This window comes from Paramisgurnus dabryanus, chromosome 2 (assembly GCF_030506205.2).
Source record: "Paramisgurnus dabryanus chromosome 2, PD_genome_1.1, whole genome shotgun sequence".
Classification (NCBI taxonomy): domain Eukaryota; kingdom Metazoa; phylum Chordata; class Actinopteri; order Cypriniformes; family Cobitidae; genus Paramisgurnus; species Paramisgurnus dabryanus.
The window spans coordinates 3,752,526-3,773,219 of NC_133338.1; the positions used below are offsets into that span (position 1 = coordinate 3,752,526).

At 36.7% G+C, this 20,694-nt stretch overlaps 1 protein-coding gene across 2 annotated transcripts; it reads right to left on the reverse strand.

Annotated features, from left to right (window-relative positions):
* Window positions 1-5,550: 5,550 nt before the first annotated feature.
* lrrc28 (leucine rich repeat containing 28) lies at window positions 5,551-19,975 on the reverse strand. Of its 2 annotated transcripts, XM_065249512.2 has the most exons (10): window positions 19,886-19,975; window positions 19,473-19,671; window positions 19,355-19,395; window positions 18,917-18,954; window positions 18,705-18,842; window positions 16,988-17,194; window positions 13,414-13,516; window positions 11,076-11,245; window positions 10,622-10,766; window positions 5,551-7,269 (listed from the first exon to the last, which is right to left on the reverse strand). In XM_065249512.2, exons 2-10 carry the CDS (start codon window positions 19,638-19,640, stop codon window positions 7,197-7,199), a joined length of 1,083 nt encoding a protein of 360 aa, XP_065105584.1. In that variant the 5' UTR covers window positions 19,641-19,671; window positions 19,886-19,975; the 3' UTR covers window positions 5,551-7,196. The 2 variants fall into 2 exon arrangements, with proteins under 2 accessions (XP_065105584.1, XP_065105585.1); XM_065249513.2 differs by lacking the exons at window positions 19,355-19,395; window positions 19,886-19,975 and adding an exon at window positions 19,200-19,310 and having other exon boundaries at window positions 19,473-19,607.
* Between the last annotated feature and the right edge of the window lie 719 nt (window positions 19,976-20,694).

Here is a 20,694-nt window from a genome sequence, read left to right on the forward strand (position 1 = left end):
TTTAACTGCTTATGCTATCATGTATTTTGTTGTGCTATCTGTCGTTTTTCTGTGCTTTTCACTGCTTCTATTTATGTAAAGCTGCTTTGAAACAATTGACTTTTGTGAAAAGCGCTATATAAATAAAATTGAATTGAATTGAATCGAATAAAATTTTTTTTTTTGAGAAAACATTTAACAAATACGAATACATTTGTTTAATCAAAAAATTTGATTTATAATAAATAAAAAAATCTAGTTTAAATTAAAAGCTGTTGTGATAAATCACATACAAAATAAATGTTTGGTTTTTCCACAATATATACAGGTGCTGGTCATATAATTAGAAAATCATCAAAAAGTTCATTTATTTCACTAATTCCATTCAAAAAGTGAAATTTGTATAATATATTCATTCATTACACACAGACTGATATATTTTAAATGTTTACTTCTTTTCTTAACTGACAACTAAGGAAAATCCCAAATTCAGGCTCTCAGAAAATATTGTGAAAATGTTCAATATTGAAGACACCTGGTGCCACACTCTAATACACAGCTAATTAACTCAAAACACCTTCAAAGGCCTTTAAATGGTCTCTCATTCTAGTTCTGTAGGCTACACAATCATGGGAAAGACTGCTGACTTGGTAGTTGTCAGAAAGATGACCTTGCACAAGGAGGGCAAGACACAAAAGGTCATTGCGAAAGAGGCTGGCTGTTCACAGAGCTCTATGTCCAAGCACATTAATAGAGAGGCGAAGGGAAGGAAAAGATGTGGTAGAAAAAAGTTTACAAGCAATAGGGATAACTGCACCCTGGAGAGGATCATGAAACAAAACCCATTCAAAAATGTGGTGGAGATTTACAAAGAGTGGACTGCAGCTGGAGTCAGTACGTCAAGAACCACTACGCACAGACGTATGCAAGACATGAGTTTCAGCTGTCGCATTCCTTATGTCAAGCTACTCTTGAAAAACAGACCGCGTCAGAAACGTCTTGGACTGGACTGCTGCTGAGTGGTCCAAAGTTATGTTTTTTGTTGAAAGTAAATTTAGCATTTCCTTTGGAAATCAGGGTCCCAGAGTCTGGAGGAAGAGAGGAGGGGCACACAATCGTCCCAGCGTAAAGTTTCCACAGTCAGTGATGGTTTGGGGTGCCATGTCATCTGCTGGCGTTAGTCCACTGTGTTTTCTGAGGTCCAAGATCAAGGCGGCCATATACCAGGAAGTTTTAGAGCACTTCATGCTTCCTGCTGCTGACCAACTTTATGGAGATGCAGATTTCATTTTCAAACAGAACCTGGCACCTGCAAACAGTGCCAAAGCTACCAGTACCTGGTTTAAGGACCATGGTATACCTGTTCTTAATTGGCCAGCAAACTCACCTGATCTTAACTCCATAGAAAATCTATGTGCTATTGTGATGAGGAAGATGCGATGTGCCACACCCAACAATGCAGAAGGGATGAAGGCCACTATCAGAGCAACCTGGGCTCTCATAACACCTGAGCAGAGCCGATCAACTCCATGCCATGCCGTATTGCTGCAGTAATTCAGGCAAAAGAAGCCCCAACTAAGTATTGAGTGCTGTACAAGCTCATACTTTTCATGTTCATACTTTTCAGTTGGGCAAGATTTCTAAAAATTCTTTCTTTGTATTGGTCTTAAGTAATAAGATCAATAATGTGGGATAGTGATGGCGCAGTGGATAAAACACACGCCTTTGGTGTGAGAGACCTGGGTTCGAATCCACTGTGACTCACCATTGTTAAGTGCAAGACACTTAAAGGTACAATTTGTAAGATATTTGCAGTAAAATATCCAAAAACCACTAGTCCGGTGTTATATATGTTGTCCAGCTGATTACTAACAATATCTATAATGTTTTCAACTGCTTGTAAATTAGGAGAAAATTGCTGCCCTAAACAGTGATACGGGGCAGTGCAGTCACCTGTAAATGACGTCAATATCTATGTTACCCTTTGTTACGGCCTTTACCGATGTAAAAACCACATGACAACAGTGTCGTGGACAAATGCGGAAGTAATAGCTTCTGTCGGGCCACTCGCTTTTTTATGGTAAGTTTGTTCATCTGAACACTTAATTCTGTGCTGTGTTAACAAACTATCGTATTGGACTAATACTGTAACATCTATGACTAACAATTGCGTTTTGAACATTACATGAAACCTTACATAATGAAAAAAAAACGATGTCATCAAACACAACATTTATAAAACTTGATTACTTTACCTCATGTGTAACATGATTTCTCATTCTGTCTGATTGATGGCATCATTAATCTACGTCATTGTTATTGATTTGATCTGGCGCCATCTAGCGGCACAGGTAATACAAATTGCATCTTTAACCCATAAAGGCTGTTTACACTTGGCTTTTGAGAGAAGAGGAGAAGGACAGGGTGTGAACAGAGGTGAAGAAACAATGGTGAGGTGTGTATTTGAGGCTGTTTACACTTGGCATTAACATACGTTTTCGTCGATCGGATCACAAGTGGACGACGTTAATGCCAAGTGTAAACGGTGTTCAAAACGTTTTGAGCTCGTCCACTTTCGACCACTTTCAACCACATCCAGAGGTAGTCGAAACCACTTTCGATCGGATCGCTTTGGAGTTGTGGAACGTACATGTGGTTGAATGTGTTCGAACAGCCACACGCGACTGCCTTCTCTCCGCCCATTTATCTAATCTGAGGTATTTAACACAAGTTTTACATCTTTTTTTTACTTCTGGCGTGAACATACGGTGAACAGCACTATTTTTAGCCTTTCATTGATAAAACTAAAGCGGCTGATCTCCGTAGTTTCGTTTTGAAAGCGTGTGAAAGTTGCGCGATCCTATTTCATCAATTGCGCTGAAAATTCAGAGAAAGCTCTAACATATACATGTACAAAACTCTGTGCAGCATGTATACTTGCTAAACAAGCAATGGACTCCGACATAATATTAGTTCGCGTCCATATAAACTCATAATTACTCCCGCTCGAGTTTGAATGACAGCAGAGAAACTCGCCCACCGTCTCACAGACCACCCCCTCACAGTATTCAGGACAGAAGCGGTTGAAAGTGGACAAAAGAGACGGATTTAAATACCAGGTGTAAACGTAATGTGTCTCTCTCGCCCACTTGTGATTCGATCGATGAAAACACATCTTAATACCAAGTGTAAACAGCCCCAAAGTTGCTCCAGAGACGTGCGACCTCTGACATGTATAGCAATAGTAAGTCGCTTTGGATAAAAGCGTCGTCAGGTAAATGAATAAATGTAAATGTAATATTCTAATTTTCTGAGATACTAAATTTGGGATTGTCAGTTATAATCATCAAAATTTAAAGATATCAGTCTGTGTGCTGTGTGTAATGAATTAATATAATATACAAGTTTCACATTTTGAATGGAATTTGTGAAATAAATCTACTTTTTGATGATATGTGTCAACTGTGTGTAAATAAATATTATTACATTATTTATATATATATATAAATATAGTTTCTTTAATACATACACGTATGTGTACATGAAATAATATTTATTTACACACAGTACACACATTTTATGCAAAAAGGTTTTATTTTGTATGCGATTAAACTTTTGACAGCCCTAAATTAAATATAGGAGTATGTTATAATCTAAAGATCAATGGTTGCTGCTATGAGGCCCAGTAATAATAAAAAAACAGAACCTTCTCTGAAGTGTAGAGAGTGAATTGTCTACTACAATCCTTCAGAAACGTCTGGTGAGAAGATGAAGAGGAGGCAGGAGAGACATCTGTTGGCTTGCCACAAAGAATATTGTATCTGAGACAGGAAAATGTATTACGATAAATGTTTCATTCAGTGTGATTTACGACACGTCTAAGCAGAGCGGCCTGGATGTCTCGGTGATACACGCGCAAGTCTTTTTACAGACTGCTGAACAAAAAGGCATTTTAATGGCTGCACAGTATAAAGTAAAAACACACAGACAACATATAAAAATCACACGGTTCTTAAAGGATTATTCAGCTTCCAAAACATGTCATGTTTTAGTTAATGATCACTCTTCACTAGTAAATGCATTAACTCGGCATTATAGTTAATTTTTAAGTAAAAATTATGTCTTAGTTCATTATAATTCATGGATCCTTACTATAAAGTGTAAACAACAATAAACTGTAAAAAAGACATTAATTAGAGCTGCAATTTCCCAGCCATTGACGAGTTATCCCGTCTTTTAAGAGAAAACACTTCCCTGCCAATGACGAGTTTTTACTGCAATCCATATCTCCACTATTTTCCACTAGGTGGTGCTCTTACCCAACTTTTAAAACATCAAAGCATCAACTGATCCAAAAACAGTAAAAACTCTGTGTATGTTTTGATCATCGCTCTGAATCTGATCTCTAACTAAAGTCCTTTATAAAAATGGAATTATGTCAGCTTTTGTTCAAAATTTTGTATTTTTGAAGAAACCTATCCATATTTGAGAGGTAATAAAAACACAACAAATGAAGATATTATGAAACTTTTTTTTAAAGCAGAGGGTCTGTTCTTTTATTTGATATATTCTATTTTATATTTTTTAAGAAGAACATTTTCTTCAAGGCATAAAAAGCTAGAACTGGCTGTCAAATTTTTTTTTTTACATATGCTGGCGGGGAAACTGCATGACAACTGTTAAGGAATCATGGAATGTTTTCCTCAAAAAACATAATTTCTTCTCAACTAAACAAAGAAAGACAAACACCTTGGATGACATGGGGGTGAGTAAATTATCTGGATTTTTTATTTATTAAGTGGAGTAATCCTTTAATGACAGATGTAATAACACACAGGCTGTTTCCAGCATCTGACTGCTTCCCAAAGTCCAAAGTGTTTATCTATCTTAAGTGGTGAAAATTACAGTAGATGATTTAGTAACTCCTGAAATGTTTTTATTTTTTGACGGCACACGACTTTGGGCCAGATCTGCACAGGATCCGCGACGAAGTCAGCAGCTTCAGTCTAGAACCGGCCCAGACTTGTTGGGTTCCTAAGTCGGTTAAGAAATAATAATAAACCAGTTAATTTTATGTGATACCTTTCCCCAAACTTACTTAAAAAAACCTTAGAAATCTCTAATTTACACACAATCAGACAAGTAGTGATTACATTTGTATATATTTGCATGTTTAGTGACTATAAGACACGTTATAAGAAGTGTGATCAAGGCCCTCAAGCATTTCCAGAGGTGTCTAAATGTAGAAGAAAGCAAAAGAGAAACTTAATTTACTGCGACGTGATCCAATAAATAAATCCACAAGTCTATGATTCACATTTCAATGGAATCTCTGAACGATCCCTGAGCTCTTCACCTTTCCAATAATGAGAACTCCAGATGATCTACATAGAGATTGTACATCAAGTGTCTGAATGTCAGTGCCAAGTACAATAATTCGTCCCTATAACAAAACAAACATTTTGTCAGTATTTTCTCACTTTTATGTCTTTTCCAAACCTACATGACATCATTCTTGGGAGATCTTCGGCTCCAGATTCGAGCAGACACAATGCCACATAAATGCCGTAATAAAATATGACACTTTAAACTTTATTGTTGACAACAACTAGCAGGAATCTTGTTTTGTTAGCTGTTCATCACCGTAAAGACGTCTTACATTTCTTCTCAACCTTTAAAATTCAATTCATGCAAGAAGATGAAATAAGAAATACACAATAAGAGATTTTACAACCATGTTCTTAATGCCAAAACATCATACAGTCAAATATGCTCATAGTTATTCAGTTAGAAATGCCAAGAGTAGTCAGAGCCGCTGGTGTACTGGGTTGTGCTTCGAAACGTAATGCAGACATAATTATTCCCCCAATATAGCCAGGACATTCTAATATAACTCCGATTGTGTTTGTCTCGAAAAATATAATCATATACATCGAGAATGTAAAAATAAAAAGCTTTTGCTATGCGACCTCTAGTGGTGAAATCCTATATTGTGCCTTTAAAGTCACCATAAAATTGAAATAAAAAAAACTAAAATTTTTACAAATACTGTAGTGTTTATTATAAATGACTTATCTGTGCACTTAATAATTATTTTTTTTTAAATTCACGTGCCCTCATAATCTTTAATTGAAAACATTAACCTCCTCCCATCCTCGAAACGACCTCTCTTCACTTCTTGTCACGAGGAATGGCGCGAGGGCGGAGCTATCATAGATTTGTTTCTGTCCGGGAAAAGATGGCAGGGATTAGCATTTAGCAACATGGCCCAAGCCGTTCCACTGTCCTTCATAACGTCATCAAGCTTCGCCTTTGTTGTACTTTTGAAAATGTGACTTTTAGTGGCGAAGTCCTATATTGTACCGTTAAAGTCACTATTAAATTAAAAACTTACTTTCTATGAAATATTGTAATGTTTATTATAAACATTTCAGGAGGAGCGGCGCAAGGGGCGGAGCTATCGTAGATTTGTTTCTGTCCGGGAAAAATTCAAGCGATAAGCAATTAGGCCAACTTGAAAAAAGATCCTGATGGACGAAATCACCGCCATTTTACTCAGACACACATCATTAAACAGAAAAGACGAAACACGCTACTTCCGTTTCATGATGACTTTAACTCTTATTTGCATGTAATCCAGTTGCAGATCATGACACAGAGACGTAACATAATATCGGCAGATTTATGTGTCATTGTCCCCTAATTTTTTTTTTATACAAAAATAGTGCTAATAAAGTGGACTTTGCAACAAAACACACATAATTTTAACAGTGCTAATTCAAACTTCGTCACTTTATACATCACACAAACATGTTTATGAACCTGAGTTTGATATGCAAAATAAGTGACTTTAAAATGGTTTTCTTGGAAATTGGGTGATGGTAAAACAGTGATATGCATTCAATAATCTTTAAATCAAAGATTAATTAAAAGAATGTTTTTTAAGAAATCTCCACCAATTACAGACTGATTAAGTGCTGCACCTGACACCCGCAGTCTTTCTGCTACTATAAACTAAAATAAAAGCAAAACAAATATTGTTTTTACGGTTCACAGCCTGGCTCTTCTCATTCTGCTTTCATTTATCGGTTTAAAGACGATTGCTGGTGTAAAACGACACCAAACTCGTGTGAATGGAGAGCATCCTCTGATGTCTGTAATGTCTTCTGTACGCTGATGAGCCTCAGGACAGACATGAGTTCAATCTCTCCACCTCTTCATGAACCCTGCAGGTCAAAGGTCCTCAGACACAGACTGGAGCAACAGTACGCTAGAAAACTCACCGTGGTTCTGTTAAAGCACATCAGAGACAGGATTCATGAGCTTTCCAACACAGAAATTACATTTACACCTTACACAAAAAAAAATGTACGTGAAATAGTTAAGCTTAAAGGTGCAGTGTGTAGATTTTTAGTGGCATCTAGTGGATAGATTGGGAATTGTGACCCCTCCCTTTCGAAACGCATAGAGAAGCTACGGTAGCCGCTAGGGCTGGGTATCCATTTAGATGTGCCAGATCGGTTCGATTTCAATTCACAAGCTAACGGATCGATTCAGTTTTCGGTTCGATTACAAGAGATCCTCCTAAAAGTTACACAGTGCACCTTTAAATAGTGCACTACTGTATATAAGAGGACAGCCATTTTGTGTCCAAATTCAAGTGCATATGTTTAATCTCAGAATGCACAACAATAACGTGTACAACTAGGCCGCTTTTACACTGCATGAAGTGACTCAATTCCGATCTGGAACTTTATCTTGTATTTAAACAATTTATAATTATTTTTAATTGCTTCTCTGTGGTTTTAGCTGCTCCGGGTCAGTATGTCTACATTGAATTGTTGTGCAATTTCTGACACGAGTCGTTTTTACAATATGATGTAAGTGGGTTGTCAAAAAAATCTGATAAAGCCAAGAAATTGGAATTGGGCATGTGTAAAAAATATTCTGTTTCTATGAACGATCCCTTTTTGTGTTTGTATTTGTATGTCACTCGTAAACACACAGTGAGCAGTTGAATACAGTGGGTCGGGTGGATCGGATCTCTTAATGCACGTGAAGTAGCATTGCTGCACATTGATTGGGTTATGATGCTGGATGTTGATGATACCAAACCCACAGTGTTAGATTACAGATGGAGAAGAAGAGCTGAGAGCTGCACGCTCATTACAACCAAACAAATGAGATAGAAGCCATCATGAGCGTTTGAGAAAAAGAGGATAAATAAGTGTGTAAGAGAATGAATAAAGTGAAAGAGCAAAACAGGCAGTAGCTTTGTTTCCATTAAAGATTTGCGCAAAACTTTTGCAATATTTTCTAAATGTCGACAAAAGATGATTGCGAAATGACAGTGTTTCCACTAACTGATGGATGATATGCAACTAAAACATAGTTTTTTCTCTAGTCATTTCAAACATCACATTGACTGGCATTATTTTTAACAGAAGGAGACGTAAGAGTATTATCCAAACATTAATGCCAAGGAAAGCCCCTCACACTTAGGAGTGGCAACGTATAGGTGCTTCTTGGAGGTAATAGTAGATTATTTTAAATCAAAAGAAATGTAGGAGTGTTATCCAAACATTTTGGCAAGGAAATCCTCTTTTTTAGTCCATACTGCGTCATCTTCAAATAATACTTTTGTGACTTGCATCATGTGACCTGAAAATGCGAATAAAGTTTCCATTGCCGTTTTTGAGAAATACACCTCTTCTGAATTGCCTATAAAACCACCTCATTCAAGTATAAAAACCGTTTTTGCAAAATTTGGGAGTTTTCGCGAAATTAACGTGTTTCCATTGGCCGTATTGTCAATTGGCAATGTCAATTTGCGCAATTTAACTCTTTCTGCGCCATTGACGAGTTCTTTTGTCAATTAAGAGAAAACATTTCCGTGCCAATAACACTTCCCTAACAAGTTTTTAATCCGTAATTCCGCTAATGTCCGCTATCGCGCTCTTACCCATATTTTGCTCAAATTTTTATATTTTTATACACTGCAAAAAATGATTTTCAAGAAAAAAATTCTTAGTATTTTTGTTTTCAGTAAAAATATATAAAAATTCTTAAATTAAGATGCTTTTTCTTGATGAGCAAAACGACCCAAGAAAGTAAGTCTAGTTTCTAGACCAAAAATATCAAATTTAAGTGATTTTGTGCATAAAACAAGCAAAAAAATGTGCCAATGGGGTAAGCTAATTTTTCTTTAATTTAGTGTTTAAGAAAAATGTTCAAGATTTTTTTTGCTTACCCCATTGGCACAAAATCACTTAAATTTGATATTTTTGGTCTAGAAACTAGACTTATTTTCTTTGGTCATTTTGCTCATCAAGAAAAAACAGCTTAACAACTTAAAAATATATTTTTACTAAAAACATGACAAAAATACTAAGAATTTTTTTTCTTGAAAACCTACACTGCAAAAAATGTCTTACTTAGTATTTTTGTCTTGTTTTCTAATATAAATATCTGAAAATTCTTAAATTGAGATCCATTTACTTGATAAGCAAGTGTCTTAAGATATTAAGTCTTGTTTATTGTAATAAATGATGAAAGTCAAGGGGTTTCTTACTTAAAACAAGTCAAAATATCTGCCAGTGCAGTAAGAAAAATAAACTTAAATTAAGTTTGTTGAATTAAGTTGAAACTGGAATTAAGTTTATTTTTCTTAATATTTTGACTTGTTTTAAGTAAGAAACCTTTTGATTTTCATCATTTATTTCAATAAACAAGACTTAATATCTTAAGCCACTTGCTTACCAAGTAAATGTATCTCAATTTAAGAATTTTCAGATATTTATATTAGAAATGTTTGTTTGAAGGCAGAGGGTCTGTTCTTTAATTTCATATATTGTATGCTAATATAATTATGAAATAAAAAATTCCTAGAAGGCATTTTGTGAAAATCTGGTGGGCAACTTTAAACAAAAAGGCTAGCGGGGAATGAGTTAAAGGGGCCATGACATGAAAATCTGACTTTTTCCATGTTTAAGTGCTATGATTGGGTCCCTAGTGATGCTATCAACCTAGAAAATTTGAAAAAGATCAACCCAGTAACTTAGTTTTGGTAAACCATTCTCTACAAGCACATGAAAAAATAGGTCGTTGAAATTTGGCTCTCCTTATGATGTCATAAGGAGCTCTTATTATAATAATCCAACCCCTTAATCCAACCACAGCACTGCCATTTAGTGCAGAGAGAAAATAATTCACAGAACAATTGAGTTTCAATTTCAACAAACCACCATCATTGTGATCAGTGTTTGCACTTGATCTGCACATGTGCATTTTAGAGGACACACCCAAAACGGCACATTTTTGCACACACCTACAAAGTGGCAATTTTAACATGCTATAAATTATTTATATGGTATTTTGAGCTAAAACTTCACACATGTGCTCTGGGGACACCAAAGATTTATTTGACATCTTAAAAAAGTCCTGTGACATGGGCCCTTTAAAGGATAGTGGAAACGCAGCTAATGACCGTGAAAGAAATGAAAGAGAGAATGAATGAGAAACAAAACTGTTAATTATATGTTAAATTATTATTATTATGTTAATTATACATGAGTATCCACATGAGTCAGTCAATCCCAGCATGCACCTGTGCAGGAAGAAGAAAAGTGCGATAAGTTCACACCTCTTATGTACTCCAGCGAGTGGCGTCTGCCTGAGAGGAAAGAGTTTAGGGTAGACGATGGTGAACATGGGCTGACTGCAGCGATGACAGTGACCCAAAGGCCATCGCACAACATCCTGAAGACTCCTGGGCAACACATTTACATCTGAACACAAAAAGAGAGAAAAGAAATCAGGATTGAGCCATGAAGTGCTTTAAGAAAGTATAGGTTTAATATCAAGGCTAGTACGGACCTACATATATTTTTCTGTATGTTTGTCACAATGCATTGTGGAATAGGACACAATTTTGCTGTCTACCATTTAGAACAGTTTTCACATGAGCGGGCGCACCTATAATGGCTACAACATTGTCTAAAAAGACAGCTCACTAGATTTAGTAACTGAGGAGATTATATATATATATATATATAGTCTGATGTATTTCCAGGTCTGTTTGAGATTCTCATTCTTACCGGAGAGGCCGTGGGTCGCATGCAAGACTCTGCACGCCAGCTCTTCTAACGGCAACACGCGCTCCGTCTCTGAGCCGATGGCTTTCACTTCAGATGGGAGAGGAACGGTTACACCTCCCAGAGTTAGCGAGAGAGGTTTCACATCAGAGACCTGAGCACCCAAACCACAGCTGTACACAAACAGACGGATAAAGCATTCATAACAGATCGCTAAGCTAACAGATCATTTACAGATGGGATGCACTGTGCTATGAACTTTAGGTATGCACAAATTCCAATGGTTTCTTCATCATTGTTTGTACAGTCTCTCACAGAGATCAACTTTATTGAATCCTGATCTGTTTTTGTACTAGCAGAAAGCAGCACGCACATCGCCCAGCAACAGAAGAGCGATGCCATCGCATTCGTTTCAATGGAAGCTTGGAGACTTCTGGTGACACAAGCTTTGGCGATATTAAGTACACTGCAAAAAATTATTTTCAAGAAAAAAATTCTTAGTATTTTTGTCTTGTTTTCAGTAAAAATATCTAAAAATTCTTTGCTTAAATTTGATATTTTTGGTCTAAAAACTAGACTTATTTTCTAGGGTCATTTTTCTCATGAAGAAAAAACTTCTTAATTTAAGAATTTTTAGATATTTTACTGAAAACAAGACCAAAATGCCATTAATTTTTTTTCTTAAAAATTATTTTTTGCAGTGTAGGTGTGTCTAGCTACGTGCCACACTGCAAAAAATTCTTAAATTAAGTTGTTTTTTTCTTGATGAGCAAAATGGCCTAGGAAAATAAGTCTAGTTTTTAGACAAAAAATATAAAATTTAAGCAAATTTGTGATTAATACAAGCAAAAAAAATCTGCCAGTGTAATAAGAAAAATATTCTCGAAAATTAAGTGTTTATGGAAAAAGTTAACTTATTTCAAGAAAATATTTCTTATTTCATTGACCGATTTTTTGCTTGTTTTAAGCTCAATTCGCTTACATTTTATTTTTTCTAAGGTCATTTTGCTTAGAAAGCAAGAAAAAACATCTTCATTTAAGAATTTTTTTATATTTTTACTGAAAACAAGACAAAAATACTAAGTAAGAAATTAATTTTTTGAAGTGCGAAATCTATTTATTTTTTTACAATTTTTTAAATGAGGAGGGACTTTTGAGAGTGAGAGCCAATGGGAGTAAAGAGGTGGAGTTACTGAGAGGATGATTACTCCCAGAATTAAGCCCGGAGTATAGTCTGTTTTTTACGTGTATGTAAATGTACGCGCACGGTCGAATGCACAGCCTTGCAAAATATAGTTTATTTTACTCATACATGTACACAGATGTTTAACAATGTTTACATTCTCCTGTAGGTGCATGCACGACCTATGCGTACAATGTACGTAGGGTTCAAAAATCCGGTACGCCGACCCTTGCATTCGTGTAAACAGTGGACCATACTTCAGCCTTTAGGAATGCCTCCTAATGACCTCATTGAAAGAGACGGGGAACACATGCCGATTAAAGTCTCTGGCGGTGTGAACACAGCTTAACCCCGGATTTCCACCGACTGCGGAGCGGCTGCAGATCAGCTCCGCTGCGTTACGGCTCCGCACTCCGCCGTCCGTCAATACCCACCAGTTCCGTATTTGTTGCAGAGCAGCTGCGTGCTGAAGTGACGAGGACCCATGAGGTCTCGCAAATTCACGTGATGATCGCACGATACCTAGTTCTGTCTCTGCCCATTATGCCGTTGAATTATGACGTTTTAACAAACCAGCCCAGATCACAACACGAGATCTCGCGTGGACAGAGCAGTACATCAAATCCATCCACAATTAAAAAAATAAGAAGGCTGCTAAAACATTTATTTATGCTCTATCTTTAATGTATTTATTGGAAACTCCCCCAGGCTCTGTTCCTGTCTACTATTTGTTGTTTCTGTATTGATGACTTTATTTGTGTGTGTTTGTAATGTTTGTATTGCAAAGATTTAATAAAAAAAAACACGAGTTCTCGTGAATTCAGGTATGATCACGCAATAAAGTCATGGCTCCGCCCTGCGGAGCTGTCCGGCATCCGTCAAAAATAGAAGCTCTGCATATTTGTGCCGGAGGGCTGCGGATGGCCGGAGCTGTGACGGATTCGGAGCGCAGTCAGTGGAAATGCACACATTGACTTGAATGGAAACCGATTGACTCCGCCGCCGTTCCGCAACGGATCCGCAGCCGTTCCGCAGTCGGTGGAAATCCGCGTTAAGTCTCATGATGGCACCATACCTCACTGACATACCTCAAAACCTAATGCACAAAAATGTATAATAATGTTGATGAAGTTGTTGTGTTCTGGAGTCTTCTCTTACCCACTGCAGCCAATGACTTTATTATAAAGGTATGACGGGAGACCTCTCAGATGAGCGTTGTTGTCCACAAAGACAAACTGCAGCTCCATGGAGCGCCCCAGATCTGATCAGAGAACAAAAAACATCAATATCTTTATAAATACATCACTTCTTGGAAACCACAGAAATATAAAGCCATACAAGTTTAGGTTACTTAGAATTTTTATGTGAACGATTTGGAGTGTTTCATAGTAACAGTCAGTAAATGCGTTTCCATTACCCTTAAAGGTGACATAGAATGATTGAACGGGGTATTTATCCTTGTTCTGTGATGTGACATGTAGACAAAAAAAAATTTGTTTGGGTCTGTAATGCCTTAGAAGCTTCCTAAAAACCTCTCTCAGATAGCTCTATTAGGGTGGGGGATTTTAAACAAGTGGTTTTGCACCTATTTGGCTCCCCTTATTGGCTTAACTTGCAATCTCATTACTGATTGGCTGACTTTGCTGCCACTCAAAAAATGTAGCCAATTATTTTAAAGTGGAGGGGCAGTGAGATGCCTGTGATGTCATAAGCATCAGTTTTTCAGATTGGGCCGTTTTCTGGCTGACATTTCTAAAAGAGGAATTTCTATGAGACTGAGATGTTTAGCATGTCTAGCACTTTTTGTATGTTCGTGAATGCGGGTAGACTACCATTATTAAACAAAGACAAGGTAAAAATGGTTTTTCATTCTCTGTCCCCTATAAAATTGCGCAAATTGAAAATGCGCCCAATGGACACAGCAATTTCGCATAAACGTTCATATATATTGTAAAAACATTTTTACGCTTGGTGAGGTGGTTTTTCAGGCAATTCGAAAAAGGGATATACCCTATTGTCGTGAATAAACAGTAAGATGACATTTTTGTCATGGAAATGTCGTCTTATATTCGAGCTTCAGCCTCTAGTCAATTAAACCGTACACTTGCAAAAACGGGAAAGGTGGGGTCAAATACACGTAAACAAGTTCACCCAGACCAAAGCAACCTGATAAACTAATTTGAATGAAATATTAATAGGCTGTTTTTTTGTTTACAATGAGATGGGGAGCCTAGGCTAATTGTCATTAAAACCAGATGGACTTCAGTTTATATGTGGTATGCCATATGAAAAGTATTGAAGAATTTGACTTTTGAAAAGTATTGAAGAATTATAAAAGATAAGAAAAAGCACATTTTCAAAAGGTACACTTGAAAGGGGTGTCGTCTTATAATTAGGACAATAGACAAGTTCGAGTTCATGCGGCTCTGCGCAGAACGATCGGTGAGGTTTGCTGGTTTGCAGCCGGCTACTCTCGAAACACCCTCGCGTTACTTTAAAACCATATGACACAATCACATGCCTGCAGCGCCAGCTCAAGTCGAACAAAATTACTAACCGGCATGCACTGCTTTAGGTCAGAAGCCGATCAGTCTGTGCAGCGCCGCAAGAGGTTAAACACACCTTATAGCAAAATAGTTTTTTTGCATTTACAGATCACCTGATGTGCGTAAAAGTCACACGATCGTTCTTTAAATATGTCGTAGCATGTTTGGTTGGAGGATAAGATCGAAGAGGTCTGGTCGACTTCATGTGGCATCACAAGAACCGACAAGAGCATGACATCAAAATACTGCAAGATTTATTCGAGAGTCGGCTGCTCTGCATGCTTTGAGTTGTTCTCGCTGGATTTTGATATCATCTGCGGCATTGTATGAAGTGAAACACACCAGTCGCCATGATTTTTGGAATAACTTATAGCGAGGCAACAAAATGACGTTTTAGGGGTTGTTCACATTTTGCATCTTTTGCGTGCGCAAATACATTATTTTGGTGTGATGCGCTTTTTCTTTTTCTGCAGCCAGTTAAACATATCTGAAAAATCTGAAAGCGCATTTCACGTTTTAGACGTGAAATGAGAACCGCCCCTTAGTCGCATCACATCAGATAATGGAAACCAGTCATTTCGCAAACGTTTTTTGTCGACATTTTAGTAAATAACGTTTTAAATCTTTATATAAACGAATCTAGTGTGAGTTGACAATGATTTAAATGGAAATATTTTTGGCAGAAATAAACATGCCGATTTCTGTGCTTTTAACTCTTTCACCGCCATTGACGAGATATCTCGTCAATTAAGAGAAAACGCTTCCCCGCCAATGACGAGATTTTCCGTCTTTCCGCAATACTGCTATTATCCACCAGGTGGCGCCCTTTCGCAACTTTTTAAACCCGGAAGTATTGCCCTATGGCAAGCGGCTGCATGTCCGTGTCTGTTTTAAAGATCGCTCTGAATGGGATCTCTATGAAAAGTCCGTCACAAAAATTGAATTATCTCTGCTTTTTGCTCAAAATGTGGTGTTTTTGCAAAAACCTACCCATATTCAAAAGCTGATTGCAAAAGAACCACTGAAGGTAGGATGAAACGGTTTTTTTGTTTGAAAGCAGAGGGTCTGTTCTTTCATTTGGTATATTGTATGTTTATATATTTAAAGAAGAACATTTTCTGGAAGGCATTAAACTTTGGTGAAAATCATAAAAAACGCTGGCGCTGGCTGCCAACTTTTTTTTTAAAACGCTGGCGGTGAAAGAGTTAATGGCAATAAGTAAGGGATAATGTATAAGCAGCCGGTTGTTATTGCAAAAATAATCTCTGACAGTATAATAACAACCAGCTTCCTATAAATTATCCCACTTATTAAACAGCTATTTACCTCATATGTAAGGTAAGCAACATTAATATTGATTGGAAATTTTTTATTTGCTCATTTTTAATGCAGACCTTCGGTGAGGAAAATCTGTTTACTTTCGGTTTTAAGATAAGACAAGATGTTCAAATGTCACAAACTCACTATTTGGTTTAATCATTTGTAAATTTCATGTTAATAAAGACATACTTATATTTTATTTTATCTTATATTCAACTTTACCCGACAAAATGATTTGTTGCATCCGGGATACTGTGTGTTTTTATTTTTAAGTGGTAGTTATTTGAAAAAAAAAAAGAAACCTTGGAATGTCACGACGGGCCAATCGGAATCAAGCATTTTAGAGAACAGTGTAATAAACATCATTATAATTGGTTTTCAGTGTGGCTGCTGTCGGTATCCGCTGGTTCATTTGTTTTTAGAGACGTGTTGCCCTTTGGTTGTTGAAGTAACAGATGGACAGATAGTTTGAGGATGAGTAGCTGTCAGTGTCACACAGAGCAACCGAACAAACAGAGACGGTTGGTAAGGATGGCAAAGTACTCAGAGACACAGATGATGCTCAACATCTGTCATCAATACATGAATACCACATACATGCACATCATTTCCTCTTGGTTAAGCATACAGTCACAACACAACACTTTACTTTAAAATACAGCATGATTCACATAATGCACCTGGACAGTATCTTGAATGGAATTGAATTGATTGGTGTGATTGAATTGAAGTACTTGTGTACATTCTCCCACATTTTAGATCTCTCTTATAAAAAATCTCATAACTGTACTCATAGCTGTTCTCATCTTGCAAAACGGTAAGGATAAAGATGAAGTTAGTATAGCAGTGTGTTTATATCTGCTCACCCAGCGGCAGTGAAGTCAGGCAGTTGGCAGCCATCGAGAGCTCATTGAGGTCAGGCAGTAGACAGATCTGACGGGGAAGAGCGTACAGGAGGTTACGGTCTGCCGTCAGACACTGTAAAGACACACACTGATGAAGATCCTCTGGTAGAGTCCTCAGGAGATTCATGGACACATCAAGAGTCTCCAGCTCTCGAAGATCTCCCAGTTCTACCAACACAAACATATCTGTTAGACTACTGTAATACATATGTACAACATTTTGTCAATCCGAATGAATTTAACCTGATTGCAGGTTACGAAAATAGAGTTTACATGCACCCTAAACATTGTAATCCGATTAAAATGTTTGTTTACACGTACATTCTATATCACCGAACCGAATGTCTGCGCAAGTGCACAGCCAGGGTTGCCAGATTCAAGTATCAAAACCAGCATAACGGACATTCAAAACTAGCCCAAAAGCATCCCACTGACTATTTACAGACCAAAAACCAATGACTATTAAACGAAATCCTTTCATCTTTAAGCCGCAGAAAAAAATAAACCAAAGTTCACGCTTTATCTCTGAATAAATGTACAAAGTCAAAATTGAGTTGTAGAAAGTTGTTCTTAAAATGTTTTTAGATATAGGCAATGAAGACACACTTTTTGAAAGGCACAATGCTATTTTATTGCTTTATGTAATGTTACGAAAGACATGAACACTGCAAAATGAAAAGCGCATGAACCCATTACCTTAATAATGTGTGTTGTCATGTGATACAAAAATACGAGCTAAATATAAGACGTGAACTATTCTTCTGCGCATGTCCCCAAGGTATTTTTGCATCCGATTGATAAAATACTACAATTCACGCGTTTACAACATGCATACTTTTCTCCTGATGATCAGATCACAGATGGGACTACACCACCTCTTTCAATACAATCGTAATTTGCATCCGATCAACCTCAATCAAATTGATTAAGGTGTTTACATGACAGCTTTTCAATCCGATCGAGCCCTCAATAAGATTACAAACTGATTATTTGGTAGCATGTAAACGTACTCACTGAGGACAAACGCATGGCCTAATGCATTATGGGATGTTAAAAAGAAAACAATATGCACAAGAATATTCTCTTTCCTAAATGTGTGAGAATTTGATGCAAAATATATGCTGGTTAAATCGTGTTAGAAAATAATGTGTTATGCTGCGTTTACACCAACAGTGGTAGAGGCGTGAAGCGCGAGTGATTTCAATGTTAAGAGCCGATTCACACCGGATGCGTGGCATGAGCTGTGTGGCGTATCTGTTTTTATTTAGGCTCCCATGTTAGCAGGTTTGACCATTCAGACCGCCTGCGTGACACGCACGTCTCAGGCCGCGCAGAAAACGCGTGCATGCTAGGAATAGGACTGACGCCTATTTTTCACGCCACACGCAAAACGTGTTATTTTATTGGTTAAAAGCCAATAAAATACAAGTCTTTGTAATACTAAATTACACAACATAGCACTTTCTAGTCAAGTTAAAAAACACCTGCTGATGTAAGATGGAGTCAAAGCCACACAAATACAGAAAAGCACTCTTTCATTTTTTGTATCAATGCCTTTAACATAAAAATAATTTGATATTTTTATTATTTACAAAAAATACATTTGTAATCATTAAATGTTTTAATGCATAGATGAATTGACGTTGTCTTAGTCGAGTAACGTTAGATGGGACCTAACCTCGTGGGAGAAATTTCAATTGATTATTGGCCAATCGCAGATGTCGTAAAGAGCGCATCTGACCAATCTCTGGACAGATGATTTGCAGGGCGTTGTCACTTAGGTCCAGTGACTGCAGTTTAACCAGGTTGCCAATAGCTGTAATATTAAACAAAATGTTTACATACATATACGTACAACTTTGTATAAAAATCTGTAAGTGATCAAATTACCTTGAGGAATAATAGCGATATTGTTTGAATGGAGGTATCTAAATGAAACAACAAAATACAAATTGGCGTCATAATTTTAAATGATGAAAAAATATATCTCAAATAATTTCATTTAGCCAATTCAGACCCTGACCTTCCAAGCTATTCATAATCCTGTTTGTGAAGTCTCATAATCTAATTCACATTGATTTCATGACCTTACTCAGTCAATATTAAAGATATCAAGGTTATAAGAGTGTTATTGAACTTATGTAGGGTGTAGAAAACAAAAGTAGTAAATTACTTTAGCTGGGTTATCACAGGCAGGGTCACATCATGGTTGGTAATGAAACTTAACTACTAAAATCAATGAGCGACCTCTACTGGACAACTGCTGTACTGCATCTGTAAAATACTGACAGTAACATTGTTGTGTATAATAAAGAGAAAAATACTTACAATTCAATCAGATTGGGAAGTTTTTGGGCTAAATTCTCAGGCTGAGAATAAAGAAAAAACTATATTTAATACAATGTCACGCCAAAAACAAAGACGAAGAGTGTAGTGTGTATCTTACTAGTGTCGTGAGAGAGTTTCTCTTCATGTAGAGTCTCTCCAGAAACTGAAGTCCTTCATCTCTGAGAAGCTCAACGGGGAAATTATTCAGATTTCTGTAGTTCAGAAAAAGATTTTTGTGTCGCTCTTGTTTGGCCATAAAGATGGTTTCGTGAAGTTCTGAGGCCATTTTTGTAGGAGAACTTATCCTCTTTCAGACACTGAGAAAACATTTTTAATATACACTGGGGTTTAAAAGTCACAAAGAAGTGCATTCATTGAGATCTCAGATAATTGGAGTCTGCAGATCAACATCAAGACATAAGTAAACACGCATGTAAACAAACGCTGTCAAACTCTTAATTTCAGGCGAATTAACGAACAACGTACGCGATTAATCTACGCAAATGTTATTACTAATAAATCGGATTTTACCTCACATCGCTGTTTTAAAAAAATAAAAAATAATCCCAGTTGTGGAAATAATCCCTTGAGTGCCTTCCCGTCTCACAACAAACGCGTCACTGCATTGCGTCATAGTGACGCATCGAAGACAACGCGCATCATGGGTAACGTAGTTCAGGCAGAGATCGTTTTGTCAATGATATTTAAATACTATTATTTGACAACTATTCTCTTAAAGTCATGTATTAAGATAAACTAAAAATCACAAAGCTGTTATCTGCCACCAAGAAAGTTTAAACTGAGTGGACTTTGGTAAAATAGGACCGCAATGCATACTCTCAAATTACATAATTTTACAATATAAAGTTAGTGGTTAAGTATTTACAGAAATGTAATCAAATAAATAATAACACTGTCTTCTTCATTCTTTAAAATAAATATACTTATTATTTTTAAAGCTACAGATGTGATTTTCATTTTGTCTTTTGTTGGTTGATTTACTTAAGAACACTGATATAGCAGATTTCTTTTATGCTGCCACTTTAAGACTGAATGCACATCCATACTGACACACATCTGTTTTTTTTAACTGCATGTGTTCATTTTAAGACATAACTTACTGTTTTTATGGGAATACTTGCCAAGACTGTGGTATTTAGAGATGATTTTGTGTGTAGACTATGTGTCCTATCAAGCTCATGATTCTGTGTTTGCATGCTTTTTGAAATGCGCGTTTCCGTGTGCGCGTTCATTTTAGTATGATTAACTCATTTTAACATCTTCTTGTGCTCAAATTGTTTAAAATGGCTTGAATTTTAACATTTGCAAGGTTCAAACAT